We start from the raw sequence: 14971 nt of genomic DNA on the forward strand, positions 1-14971 counted from the left end.
TTCAAATCTTCAACGTTTTTGCTTATGCAGATGATATTCAGCTGCTACACCAGTTAGACTCTAATAATCCCTCTGAAACAACAGCTATTAATGAGAAACTTGAAATGATTCACCAATGGCTTGAGGCAAATAGATTAGCCCTGAACGTAAACAAATCAAACGTTATGCTCTTTCCTTGGAAAGAAGGTCTCAAACTCACGTTTCCCATTACTATTAAAGGTTCTACCCTGCAATCGACCAATAGCATCAAGATTCTCGGGGTTACTTTTGACTGCAAACTCATCTTCCATGAACATATCAGTAATATTGTTAGATCTACCTTCCTTAGATTATGTCAAATTCGGTAATTGCTAAATTCTTATATCCCAAATCACTGAATATACTAATTCATTCGCTGGTGAGCTCAAAACTGGATTATTGCAACGCATTGTTCAAAGGAATTACCTTAAAAGAAATCTGCCGCCTGCAGATTGTTCAAAATGCCTCAATTAAACTTATAAGGAATGCTAAAAAATTTGATCATATGACTCCTTTACTTAAGGAAGCGCATTGGCTTCCGGTTGCTCATCGTATAACTTACAAACTATGTCTACTGACTTTCAAATCCCTTCTTTATAAAGCACCTGATTTTATTCATAGATTATTGATTTCCTACTCTTCTCTTAGATCCACTGATCAGCATCTCCTGACTGTTCCCTCCCTAAAAACTATTAATACATGGCGACAAACTATTTTTTCCATTACTGCCCCCCAAATATGGAATCTACTCCCAATTCACTTGCGAGAAGAACTGAATTTGGATAGATTTAAGAGAAATCTAAAATGCTTTCTTTTTTAAAGATGCATTTGACAACTAATAAAACTATATTTGGTCCTCTAACCAGACATTAGGTTTATATCAGGTGCTTTGAGTGAGCCCTGGTTTCTAAATTCTCTGATACTTATTGCTCTTCCCTTCCCTAACGTTTTTCCTTTATGTCTTCTTTACTATTTTTTAAATTGTATTTCTGCACCTACCCCTTCCTTCTGTATCAATTAATTTTGTCTTGTCAGTCATATTTATATAATTTGTTTCTCTTTGATTATTGTAACCCAATATTTTTATCTTTTGTTCATCGCTTAGAAGTCGATATAAGCGATTAATCAAATACATAATAAACTTGGAAACTTCTTCAGGATGGGGCAAGTACTGACACTAAAACCAAAACCAAAAACCTTCATATTAATTTTCAATCAAATCCTATCTCTTACTGTTAAACATACCATTTTACTAACCTGATAGGTTTCACCATTGCATTCATTGTGCGGCCATTCTGATAGTTAAATATGGCCACGGCGTTCTTCACAAGCCTTATTATACTCCTCCCTCATGATGTCACAATCTCAACTAACCACCCCCTGCATGCGCTGTCATCATCCGAACTTGAGGAAATGTATACCTCCATACTGCAACATTGAATCACTAACACACAGCAGAAATCATATACGCTCATTCGGCAAGCAGCATCCAATCACTTGTTTCGTTTAAACCATCGGGCTGCATGCTGTTCAACTCATACATCCATTTCAACTCTTTCAAATTTAAAATCCGCTCATAATTTCTTTCCTCCCTCCCACCCTATCTTAACTACATCTATGACTCTCCATTTAAGATCTGCCATCTTATGTTTACATGACATCCAATGGCGAACTATGGGAGGTCTCAGTGTGTGTGTGTGTACGGGGAACTTATGTTCTGTAAGTCTAATTTTTACAGACCGAGTGGTATGGCCCACATAAATTTTTGGGCAAGGGCATTGTATAATATAAATCACATGTGAGGAGTTGCAATCTGTAATCTCTTTAGCCCTGTATCTCTTCCCTGTAATGGGGTGATGCCAACTATCTGCAATCATAGCATATTGGCACCATTGGCAATTACCACAAATATTATGGGAGCCATTGGTATTATCTAACTGTTTCACAAATGTTCTCCTATGTTTTTTAGATCTTTTGTAAGCCAATACAGGGGCTTCATCAATAGATTTATCTATTAGTTGAACCACATGCCAATGCTTACATATAATTTGCCCAATCTTAGGGGCAAGGAAAGAGTATTGCTGAACGAATGTGAAAATATGTTCTGAAGTTGATTTCTGTTGATATTGAAGTAGAAGGGGGCGCTGAGCATATTTAGCTGTAATGCGTGACGTATTACAGTGTTGGGGTAACCTCTTTGCTGAAACCGCTTTTTCATAACCTGCGCTTGTTTTTAAATTCATTTAAAGAGTAACAAATTCTTTGTAATCTAAGGAACTGACTAATGGGTAAACTAGTCTTCAGTTTATAAGGATGAAAGCTATGAAACCTTAAAAGACTGTTTCTATCAGTCGGTTTACGATAGATAGTGGTTATCAACTGTTTGTGATGTTTAATTATTCTAATGTCCAAAAATGAAATTTCTACCCTCTCTACAGTGGCAGTAAATTGAATGTGCTCATTGATCTGATTTAACCATGTTATAAACTCATCTAAGGACTCTTTACTTGAAGTCCAAATCAAAAGCACATCATCCAAAAATTACTTCCATATACGAATATGTGAATAATACTGGGACCCAAACAGATACTGTTCTTCCAATTCAGTCATATATAAGGTGGCCAGAGATGGGGCCAGAGATGCTCCCATAGCAATCCCATGTATTTGTCTATAGAAGCTACCTTGATGCCAAAAATAACTACATGTGAGTATTAATTTGGCCAGCTCCAATAAAAAATAGGCAGGTATTCTGTTACCACGCTGTATTCGCGTAAAGATGTTCTGTAAAAGATCTATCTCTCCCTGCGTTGGTATCATGGTTTATAAAGCTGTAACATCTAAGATTACCAGAGAATCTCTGTTTGGTTCTCTGGAAGGATCTCTGAGAAGAGGCTCCACCTGAGTATTATCAAAAGCACATGGAGCCATGAAAATTAGACTGCCTGGGGCCTCTGCGGTCAGGTAGAGATTTTGGCCAACAATCTGCCACGCTAATCATGAGACTGTTCAGTCCCTTTCTGAACTACATTTGTTCCTTGAAAGGAAGTATTTTGAGGGTAGCCTTGGAGGAATCTCCAGTCCATTGCCTGATCCTGAGCATTTTACAGGCTGAGATCGAATAAGCCGAAACTTTGCTCATGACTCTGATGATGTTGAAGAGAGCATTGGCTACATAGGCCATTCCTGCTAATGGGAGATGGTACAGAGGTTTGCCATTGGCCAGCTCAAGCCCCTGCAACCTGGTATGACAAGCACATGTTACAAAGGAAGCTTCTACAGCTGCCTTGATTCCCAAGGCTAGTCCATCAAATTGTTTTTTAAGAATCACATCCACTCTGCGAACCTGCAGATCCTTTAATATCATGCCTCCCTCATTTGGTAGGGATGTGCATTTGGTTACCTGCGCTACTAAGGAATCTTACTTTGAGCTGAGTGAACAGCTGCTGACACTTCTGTGCAATCAGAAACAGCTGAGCCATTGTCTTGGCTACTTTAAGGGACTCTTCAGGAGCATTCTAATGTTCTATGACTAATACACTGATGTCAGGATTCCAGGAAAACGAGGAAGACTGGGCTCTCACTCCACTCATTATAGACCAAGGAGCAGAGGAGACTTACTGGGAGTCCAAGTTTAACTCCCACAAAGAGTCCTCAATAAGCTCAACCAGATCTGAGGGTCTGAACATCCAGTGTACCATGGGGTCATCTCCTTGATCGAGGGCCGCCACCGTATCCTGTGCACTCATACCGGTCTGCAATCCTGCATCTTCCGATAGGAAGGGCTCATTGTTTGACAGCAAAGGAATACAAATAGACTCCTTATCATCTGAGTTTCCCTCGGAAAGGTCAATTGGATCCTAGCCAGGTTCTGACACCGAAGTCTATTCGCCCTGGGAGCCTCCTCAGGTGCCTCCTGTTGCGCTGCCAGACTTCCCCTGGGAATCTCATCCATTCAGATAAGATTTCCATATCAGATTGACAAATTCTGGAGAAAATGCCATATTTAATCGTAGCTCATTGGGTAAGTCTCTCCTATCTGTACCCTATCTGTAAGGAGTCTCCTTTAGATGACTTCAGCTTGCATCTCTTGGGCTCCATGGTCTCCATGCTCCTGCACTTAGAACGATCGCCATTCTGGGGCTCTGGAAGGGATGTACTCCCAATTGATAGACCCTCTGACCATTCTTCAGCCCTAAACAGCAAAGGGGAAGCTAAGCCAACCTCTCCTTCCACCCCATTCACGTGCTGTGTGGCACGTGGTGCAAGGGTGCTCTTCGGACGCACATCTAGCACAAACCTGGCATGAGCAGAGGATAAAGGAGCAAGAGGACTCCATACCAGTCAGTTTTGAGGCAAAGCGAGGTGATCTGAAGGTTCTGGAGAGCTCTGAAAAAAAAAAATTGGGAAATCTAAGATGGACACCACAGCAGCATTTTGGTGCAAAAAAACGGTTCCAAAATACTTTAATTGAAATAAAAAAACAGCGATTTATGATTTAACAGGGAAGGGGCAGAAACCTAAAAAAACTGGTTATGATGGCCCCCCCCCTGTGATTTTCTTCACAGGCTGTAACAGCCTTACTTACTGTGACCTGTGCTGGAAATGTGCTGCAGCCTGCCTCAGCTCCAAAGGTCCAAAGTGATCTAAGGAAATCACTGCCTAAAAATGAACCGCTCCTCCAACACCGAATCTTCAGACTGCCAGTTGGGCCAGTGTCAGACTGAGCCTTGCACCCCCATGGACCAATGGAAACGAAAGGGAGGGGAGGCAAAACTCAGCTGGAATCCTGTGAAACCCTGCTGACCCCCTACAGATGCCTGACAGCCTGTTCTCAAGTCCCTGTGAAGCAGTAGGCAAGCAATGCTCCAAGCTCAAAAAAAATCTTCTGCAGACTGGTCAACAGGTACCACAGGGTGATTGGTCTGTCAGCTGCAGACCTCAGTTTGCTTCTCCTCAATGCAGGCACAGCTGAACCCTAAGAGGGGATCTCTGAGCACCAAAAACTGTCAAAAATTCACGGAATGAACAGAAAAAGACTGAAAAAAATAAAGAAATATACAGAGCAGATCAGAAAGACTCCTTCCGGCTCGTGTGCAAAAGGAAAAATTGAAGGGAGCAGTGGAGGAGGGATTCAAAAGCTAGATTGGATTCTTTCTGCACGCTTCACAAGCATGGGGATATTACTTGTCTGTCCAGAATGACACATCTATTGCACTATAAAAAGTATTATTTCATTGCTTCTGTATGATACTCCTGTTTTGCTTTTCAAGTCCTCAGTGGTACAGTATAACAGCACAGATATTCCCACTTTGGGAACAGGACGTGTCCATCTCACTGGACCAGTTTCTGCATGGTTCCAGCTGACTCCCTTTGTTATCTGCGTTTGCACCCTAGCTACAAACCCCCAATCAGGTACTCCCATTTTAGTAAAACAGATGGCCTTCCTATAAGATTAGGTTCACGTTTTCAAATTTCAGGGCTTAGTTATTGTTACAATAAATAGTTACAAAGGAAAGTTGCATTAACAAGAGACAGAGACCATGGGTCGTTTTAGACTAGCTTTCCTGTGGCTAAGGGGTTATGTCTCCTTTTATTTATAGCAACCCAAGGAAAGGGGAAGCCATGCAGAAAATCACCTCATCAAAAAAATAACAGTTCAGTGACAGGTGGAAATATAAGACAGATCTGAAAGGGCTTCGTTGAATATTTTTCTATTAACCTTTGCCTCAGCATGGATTTAAAATTATATTTTCTAGCAACTTTTCCTCCATGGGGGAAGCCTCTGCTTGCCCTGGATCGGTAGCATGGAATATTGCTACTCCTTGGGTTTTGGCCAGGTACTAGTGACCTGGATTGGCCACCGTGAGAACGGGCTACTGGGCTTGATGGACCATTGGTCTGACCCAGTAAGGCTATTCTTATGTTCTTATCCCTTAGTCTTAAAACCTCCCCCTAGAAACAGTCATATAACTGAATTGTTATGAGGGGGTGCTGAAAAGTTCTCAGCCCAGCCAAGAAGAGAATGATATGGATATGGGTTCTGAAACAATGTCAAAATATAGGTTTCTGCAAATTGGCACTTAATGAAATAAGATAATACTCTTTTCAGCTAAAGTGGCAAAACAACACTCAGAATTTAGGAAGTTGGTTGGTTGGGCTGAGAACTTTTCAGAACCCCCTCGTATTTCTCCATATGTGAGCCAGTGCCGAGATATTGCAGTGTTAACCCCTGTAAATAGGCAAGAAGGTTGCATCTGAAATCTGAGCCACCCACACACAAGATCAAAGCAAAATACCTGCTACAGATGCACCATCTATGTTTTTTCTTAGCATCCTTCAGATTAACACAGTTGCTGGGGAATAGCTTGATGCTGTCTGACAGAGAAGAAAACTGCCAGACAGATCTAAAACCAAAGCAAGGCTGAACTTGGTGGATCTATAGCAGTGGTGTAGCTATTGGGTGGAAGGGTTCATAGACAAAATCACGCGAGACAACGGCGCGCCGACAACTGAGCGCAAGGTTGACGGCGCGCCGAAGAAAAGCACTATTTTAAAGGGTTCCAACGGGGGGTGTTGGTGGGGAACCCCCCTATTTTACTTAACAGACATCGCGCTGGCGTTGTGGGGGGTTGTAACCCCCCTCATTATACTTGAAACCGAACTTCTTGCATGTTTTTTAGGGAAAAAGTTCAGTTTTAAGTATAATGTGGGGGGTTACAACCCCCTAAACCCCCCACAACGCCAGCGCAATGTCTGTTAAGTAAAGTGGGGGGGTTCCCCCCCACACCCCCCGTCGGAGCCCTTTAAAATAGTGCTTTTCTTCGGCGCGCCGTCAACCTTGCGCTCAGTTGTCTGCGCTCAGTTGTCGGCACGCCGTTGTCTCGCGTGATTTAGTCCCGTCACCGGGTGGAAGACTTGGGGGGCCTGAGCTCCCCACAAATTGGTTGGCAGGGGTCTCTGTGTCCCACCAGCAGATGGCCTCCTCCAGATGATGCTTATTTTCGTCAGCCGTAGCGCTGCCTGCCCTGCTCAACACCCCCCCCCCAAAGCATGCATGAAAACTTTGAATGCACAGAGGGTGGACCTCCCTTGAACATGCTCAGTTTCATCAAAACCAAATATGTGTGCAGGGAGGGGGAAGGGAGGAGCAGGACAAACAGCATGGTAGCTCAAGAAAACCAATGTTGACTGAAGGAAGGCTTCGGCTGGCAGGATTTGGGGACCCCCGCCAGCCCGGGTATGAGGAGTTGTGGAGGGGGAAGAGAGTAATGGAGTATAATTTTTGCCCCCCCCCCCACACTCTGGACTCAATCCCCCCCAAACCTGAAGTCTGGCTACACACCTGATCTATGGTTTAAACTGCAGAATGATATAGCCAAGCTCTTTACAGAGGCTGTAACAGTATTTTAAAATTTCCATTAGTTTTAACTTTCCCTAATTGTCATTCCCTCATTCTCCTTTGTGCACAAACCAGCATGATACTGCTCTTACCAAGGGTGCAGTGGTGCCACCTGTAGGGAGATAATATCTCTGCAGCCAGCACCCAGTGCCCAAATCACTTCATGGCCCACAGGATCTGTAGAGCTCCTGTAACGATACAGAGGTGTCAGATTTAAATTCAGAACATTTCACTACTATTTTTTTCATGCATCTGCACAGTTTTATTACTTCCCTTATAACTGTGTCAAGTAAATTACCAGGCATTTTACCCACACCTTATAATTGGGGACTGGCAGAACTGGCTATGTACAAAATTTACTTCAACATATCCAGATAAATGTATTTACTTAACCTGAGAAAATATGATTATTCTGTATGGGGGAGTTATATTTTATGGCAACAAGGCTGCATATTATATACCTGCTGCCTGCACTTAAAGTCTGTCTTTCCCCTCTGCAGACTCAACATCCCAGTCAAAGCTAAGAGAAGGACAACCATGGCTAGGGTTACCATATTTGTGGAGACAAAAGAGAGGACACAAAAAATACAAATTGTTGCTATCTTTGCTGAAGAAATATTTAATCGTAGCTCATTGGGTAAGTCTCTCCTATCTGTACCCTTCTTCTCTATTGCCAATTCCAGACCACATCTCTTTTCTTGCTGAATCTTATGTTTGGAACAGACTGCCTGAGACCGTATGTCAAGCTCTGTCTCTGGCAGTATTCAAATCTAAGCTAAAAGGTCACTTTTTCGAGATTGCTTTTAACTCTAACTCCTACTCATGTGTAAAACACTCATTCCTGTTTTATCATTCCCTCTCTGAGAAACTCCTGTCCTGTTTCTCTGTTGATTAGATTGTAAGCTCTACTGGGTAAGGAGTTCCCACCTCAACCCTCTTAGTGAAAACCTCTGAATGATAAAATTAGGCCCCAACTATGAGCAGTTTTTATCTGAAGAGCAAAAGTAAGTGTAAATGTGTGTGCGTGCCAAGTTTATTAACAATTTGTTATACACTTCTCCCTCCGTATCCACGGGGGTTAAGTGCAGAGTCGGACCGTGAAGTGTGAAAAACCGCAAATAACTTCTAGGCCGGCTCTGACCCACCCCCACCTCCCTCCCGGCATCCTGAACCTTACCTGGTAGTCTAGCGGGCTTTCGGGGCAGGAGCAATCTTCCTATGCTCCTGCCCTGTGCAGATCACTCATAGGAAATGGCTGCCTTGAGCTCCCGTAGTCTCTCGAGAGACTAGACTACGGGAGCTCACAGCAGCCATTTCCTATGAGTGATCTGCATGGGGCAGGAGCGTAGGAAGATTGCTCCTGCCCCGAAAACCCACTAGACCATCAGGTAAGGCTTAAAAATAGGTGAAACAATTAAAATCGCCCCCCCCCAAAAAAAAAAAAAAATCGTAAATAACTGAATCCATGGATGCTGAAACCGTGGATTCAGAGGGAGAAGTGTACCACCAAATCAAAATTTCTTAGCGGTTTACAGAGCATTAAAAGGGATTACATAATGTAATGATGAAGAGCAAGAATGCAAGCATATATGTATGTTTCTGTTTGACCTAGAATGGAAATACAAATGTACCTGTGTGCATACTAAATGAAGAGAACTGGACAAATTACCTTTGTACACTGTCCTAATACTGCCTCCACTCTTATCTGTATCCTTTCAGAAGCACCAAAGAAAGCTAAATAACTTTTTTTTACATCTTCCCCTTTTTTTTACATCTTCTATTTGTGAAGTTTTTTTTCACATACAAAATTTTGTAAATCTGTATTTTCTACACCTTGCCCATTTCTCACTCTTTGGGGTAGAGAATGACATTCCCCATCCGCGCGGGAACTCATTTTCCCGTCCCCGTGAGTTCTTTTCCTGTCCCTGCCCCATTTCTGCAAGCTCCATCCTCATCTGCACAAGCTTCAAACACTTTAAAATCATAAGTTTTCAAGGCTTGTGCGGTTAAGGCAGAGTTTACAAGAATGGGGCAGGGACAGGGATAGCGCAAAACTCATGGGGACAGGACAGTGAAACTGAGTTCCTGTGGGGGAGGGGGCAAATTTGTCCCCGTGTCATTCTTTACTTTGGGGGTACTCCATTCTAGACATCACTGCTCTAATGGGATTTATATACCACTTGGAATTTTTCCCTATCTGTCCCAGCAGGCTCACAGTCTGTAAGTATACATGGGACAGTCGAGGGATTAAGTGATTTGCTCAGGATCATAAGGGGCAGTGTGGGGTTTGAACTCACACTGTATCTCTAACCACTATGCCACACTCATGTGACTCAGGATGAGGGAGATGGTGATAGAAGTAAATGAAGATTTGTGCTAGGGGTATACAAATTATTTATTGTTTACAAGGTACATGGTGTACTGCTAGAAGAGGGGGCGCTCAAAGTAGTTTACAATCTAAACCAGAGAGGAAAGGAATGTCATAAAATCATAACGAAAGAAAAAATAGACAAAAAAAGTATGTTTGGTTAGGGTCCAGTATAGGGTTAATCCAGCTCTATATAGAATAACTGCCTTTTGGTGGATTTATGATATTGGCTAACTGACAGGGTCTTTTACAAAGCCACAGTAGCGATGCTATGGGGGTAAATGCATCGAAGCCCGTGGGCTTCAGTGTATTTACTGCGGCAGCATCATTACAGTGGCTATGTAAGAGGGGCCCTGAAGGATAGAACATTTTGAAAATAACATGGAATCAGAGGCATCCATTCATACACTCTAGAATTAAGTTTTGCAACTTTCAGGAGATGATTAAGAGTGAATTTCTCAAAATGGGAAATACAAGTATTACTGGTGACCAAGGGAACCTCTCCCAGATGAGTGTTCAGTGCACCTTTGATATGATATCAGACTTTTATTAAAGAAGAAATAAACCTCTCCATTTTATAGCATTCAGATTTTTGCCCTGGTTGAAAGTACTTTTAGTGCAGTGTATTAGCAGAACAAAATGTATTCAGCTATCAGAATACATCCAGACTGGCTATTCATCCACTTGGGAAATTAAACTGGCTAAATGATCTGACCCGCTTTTTGTAAGTATTCTCTCTAGCTCCAGGAGATAGGATTCCCAATGACTAATATCCAAAGCTGCAATAATCTTTAAATACACACATGCACACACTTGTCGCACAGTTGCCAGTCTGCTGCCAGACCACCACCACCACCACAAACTTGATTTTCTGATTGAAATACAATATGCAAATTTGATTTCTCACCTGAAAAAACATATTCTCTGGAGAGAAGCTTGTGCCTCTCCTATGGGAGCCCCTACCCTGCTAGAATTCCCCAATCTGTCAAGCTTTTGCGTAATCAAATAGTAGGAGCTGACAATGACAAGTTAACATGCGGAAAAAGCCCAAGGTGGTGCTAAACATTCAGTGCTGCTGGTGCCCTAAATAGAAAATGACTAAGACAGGATGGAGAAGAGGAAGTTCCAGATGGAAACGGCACTTAAACATAGCACAACTACAGAAGATTATTATTTGAGAGGGGGGGGGGGGAAGAGATGAGACTGAAGGGTCACAACAGGCTCCCCATGTAATACAGGTCCATACGATCACTGTACCCCACTTCTGAAGTACCTTTATTAGTTACCCCTTTCCCATCGTTTTCAATTTAAGATTCTCTGCTTAGATCATATGGTGCTTCACCAAGGTATCCCCTCCTGTCTGTCCAATCTGATCACACCCTACACTCCAACAAGATGTCTTTGTTTCCTAGACACTAACCGTCTGGTCCGTCCCCCTTCCAAAGCTTACCTTGAGGCAATCAGACACTCAGCATTCTTTTCCATTTGAGTAGCATTATAGTCGGAGGCTTCAAGGGGGATATTTATGTCACCAAGTATAAGAAGACTGGTATGTTGGAGGGTAAGGTTGGAGATAATTTCTTGTAAGTTGGTCTTATCGATTGGTTGGGGGCCAGGAGCGTGATATACCAACAGAAAGCAGAGGCTGTTTTTGGTGATACTAGACTTGTCTTATGTATGGTTATGTATTCGAGGTCTGGGTGAATGGCAGAGTCAATCAGTGTTAGGCTGAAGGAGCTTCTGTAGATAATGGCTATACCACCTCCTCACTTGTCCTGCCTGGGAATGTGGATAATGCTGTATCCCATTGGGCAAAGGTGGGGTAGCTCTGGACTGTTGGGCTCTTTTAACCAGGTTTCAGCGATGAAGAGGAGCCCTGGATTGTTAGTTAGGATTAGTTCTTTAATTAAGAATATCCTTGCTGTAGCCTAGCAGCTGCAAATGGGGAAGGCAAGTACAGCAGACTGATACTGACAAAGGAACAGACAGATTCAGGTAACTTTACTGCAGTGGTTCTCAACCGGTGTGTGAACACCCCAGAAGTGTGTCACACAGAGCCAGCATACAAGCAGAGGAGTGGCTCCAGTAATGTGCAGGCATGGTGTGTAGGCACAGTGTAAAAGATGGTTTGCTGGAATCCCTGGGATCTGCCAGATCTTTAATAGTAAACTCATCCTTCCCTCCCCCAGACTCCAGTTCTTTCAGCCCTTTGGTACCACCTCCTCCCCCTCTGAGTTCATTACCTTCTCAGAATTCTGTCCCACCCCCAGTCCTTCAAATCTCTCTATTCTTCCAGTGGTGGTAACAACTCATAGAAACATAGAAATAGACGGCAGATAAGGGCCACGGCCCATCCAGTCTGCCCTCCCTAATGTCCCTGCCCACAGCCTGGGAAGTTGAGTCAGCCAGATAGGATGCAGCTTAGTTGGGCAGACGCCACTCTTTCAGTCCCGGGATGAACTCGATAGAGTCCCAATGCCGCTGCCCGGAGATTCCCGGCTCCCAGTGCTCAGGAAGATGAAGGCCCGATAGTGAAGAATGAGAGCAGAAAGCGAAGGCTTCCTAGGCAAAGCGATCACCTTCCAGACTGGAGACCAGCAGAGCCGCCCCAATGCTCCTCACAGCCCAGAGTGTCCTCGGCAGACACTGTTCTCGGGCACAGCAGGACCCAGGCTCATGGCGCACTGACATCACTCCCCAGCCGCGCGCTTCTCCCAACCGGTTCGTAGCTGCCTGTCTCCACACGCCCTTTAACACAATGGAGTCTCAGCCCAAGAGGGAAGCCAGCATGCTGCTACTGTGCGCACGACCCGTTAAAACGTTACTGTTTCAAGTAGACTCGTTCTCTCCGGGGGTGGGGTGGGGGCTAGTGGTTACATTCACTCCATAAGACGCACAGACATTTCCACTCACTTTTGGTGGGGGGGGGGGGGATGTGCGTCTTATGGAGCGAAAATACATTAATTAATTTTTATAGTTTAATTTTGTTTGAAAATCAGGTTGGGTCAGTATTTTTGTATGAGGGAACTTAGCTTGTAAAAGAAGAGTTACAGGATGCAAAGTGGAGGCGTGGCTGGTGGGGAATGGGCAGCCAGGAAAATTTTTGTGTCATGTTATTTCCCATGTCATTTTACAAGAATGTTAATTTTGTTCATATTCTTCTATGGGTGCTTTTGTTCCATGATTAATGCTGTCAAGAGTAAACACTCTTCCTAAAGAGAACGCACTGTTTTGGAAAGAGGGCACACTCTTGAGTGTGCACTATTAGTAAAAATAATGTGCACTCTTCCAGATAGAACCACGCAAACATGCGGCATTGGGAAAAGAGTGCACATTCATTGCTAACAACGTGCACTCTTTAGGAAGAGTACAATCTCTTTCCAAATAGTGCACACTCTGTGCAAAGAGTGCACAATATTATCGTTGAAGAAAAACCACAAAGTGGCATTTTTTCTGTTTGGTTTTCATTTGATAACGACATACAGTGATATGGGATATGCCACTGACATGTCTGATGTGGTCACAAATGACAGACCAACTCTTGTGGTTATAACACCAGGCTCTTAACCAGGGAAGTCTGGTTCAAAGTGAGCTATTGCTCCTCATGATCTTGGGCAAGTCACTTAACCTCACCTTCCCTCAATGCCCTAGGTACAAATTTAGATTGTGAGCCTTCCAGGGACAAGAAAATACCCAAAGTACCTAAATGTAACTCACCTTGAGCTACTACTGAAAAAGGTGCGAGCTAAATCCAAACAAACACATTGGTTCCACTAATTTATGAAATGTGCCATATTGGGAATTAGGCATTCTCTTTGATCTCATGCTAACAATTTTAACCCACCGGTACGTGACAGCCTGTAGCGCCCGGCAGTAGCAGCTCGCCAGCCAGAGAGAGCGATCTGTCAGGATGTTGGGGCAGTGGGAGATGCGGAGAATCAGCAGATTGGCACCGGTAGACTTCAGCAAGGACTCCAGCCCGCTTTCAAGGCAGCCCCTAGAGAGAAACCAGCAGGGGATGGCAACCAAAAGAAATATCAGCATAATTCCATGCCAGCCCCAACCAGCAGAGGGAGAACACACAGAGATGCGACCACAGCCAACAAGAAAGAGGTAGGTCAAGTACCAAGGAGTTATAAACTTGCTCAGTTCTAAGATAAATTACAAACGTCTATGGTAGTGGTTTGGGGTTAATGTCCCAGTGGGATATTTTAGTATTTATATCTCTCCTGTAGGCTTGGGGGGAAGTTATCAACATAGTCCTGCTATTTAGTGTTAACCCCAGTTATTAGTACCTAGGTCTCATTGCATAAAATGGGACCTATGCCAAAACAGCATGAGCTTGTTGAAAATATTATATCTTAACAACAGCATCTAAATATTAGAAGGAAATCAGCATGCTGGGGGTGGCCAATAATTTCATGCTATTCAAATAAACTAATGTAGTCAAGGGCTCCTTTTATGAAACCGCGTTAGCGGCTTTATCGCACGGGACTTTTCATCACGCGCTAGCCCCCGCGCTATCTGAAAAACTACCGCCTGCTCAAGAGGAGGCAGTAGCGGCTAGCGCAGCCAGCGGTTTAACGTGCGCTATTACGCGCGCTAAACCATTAACACGGCTTCGTAAAAGGAGCCCTAAGTGTGACTGCAAACATAGTGGGGCCGAGGATATCCAGATATCTTTAAAACATGCTATATGCAGCAGCACAGCCTTAACCCACAAGTTGCCGAATATCCAACTAATATTAATCAGATATGGCGCCACTGAATATTACCCCCCACCCGATTGAGTATTAAGCTATCACATTTGTTATTTGGGACTGTTGCATGTAATTCTTACCGTGTGCTTTTCATGAACTCTTCTTTGCTCTCTTTCTTTCCCCTCTGCCGGGGCTTTAGGTTCTGAAGGGTCAGGGAATGGGCCTGGGTGCACCATTGTGACAAGGTCACCAGGAACTATAAGGAGGGAAGAGGCAGTGGGTTAAATGTAAGATGGTGGCGGGAAAATTTGATGCACTGATTTATAGACCGAGAAAGAAAGCAATGAAAATGTCTTATTTCCATAAATTCTTTCAAAACAAAATCCGGCACAATATCAGAGGTAAACACACAGTTTGAAAAAGGCTCTTCACAGGTAACTGAGCTAATGTCTTCCTTCTCTCATTCTCTCTGCTCAGTATTCATTG

The 14971-nt window shown here is 43.5% G+C and overlaps 1 protein-coding gene across 5 annotated transcripts in view; it reads right to left on the reverse strand.

The window, feature by feature from the left end:
• Positions 1-14971, reverse strand: part of FBXO41 (F-box protein 41) — a 184279-nt gene that overhangs the window by 35469 nt on the left and 133839 nt on the right. For all 5 annotated transcript variants that reach the window (XM_033953771.1, XM_033953778.1, XM_033953788.1 and 2 more), the window contains 3 exons: positions 14626-14741; positions 13630-13782; positions 7510-7605 (listed from right to left, as the gene is read on the reverse strand). In XM_033953771.1, the coding sequence (XP_033809662.1) occupies positions 7510-7605; positions 13630-13782; positions 14626-14741 (365 nt within the window). The remainder of the gene's footprint in view (positions 1-7509; positions 7606-13629; positions 13783-14625; positions 14742-14971) is intronic.

The sequence above is a fragment of the Geotrypetes seraphini genome, chromosome 1 (assembly GCF_902459505.1).
Source record: "Geotrypetes seraphini chromosome 1, aGeoSer1.1, whole genome shotgun sequence".
Classification (NCBI taxonomy): domain Eukaryota; kingdom Metazoa; phylum Chordata; class Amphibia; order Gymnophiona; family Dermophiidae; genus Geotrypetes; species Geotrypetes seraphini.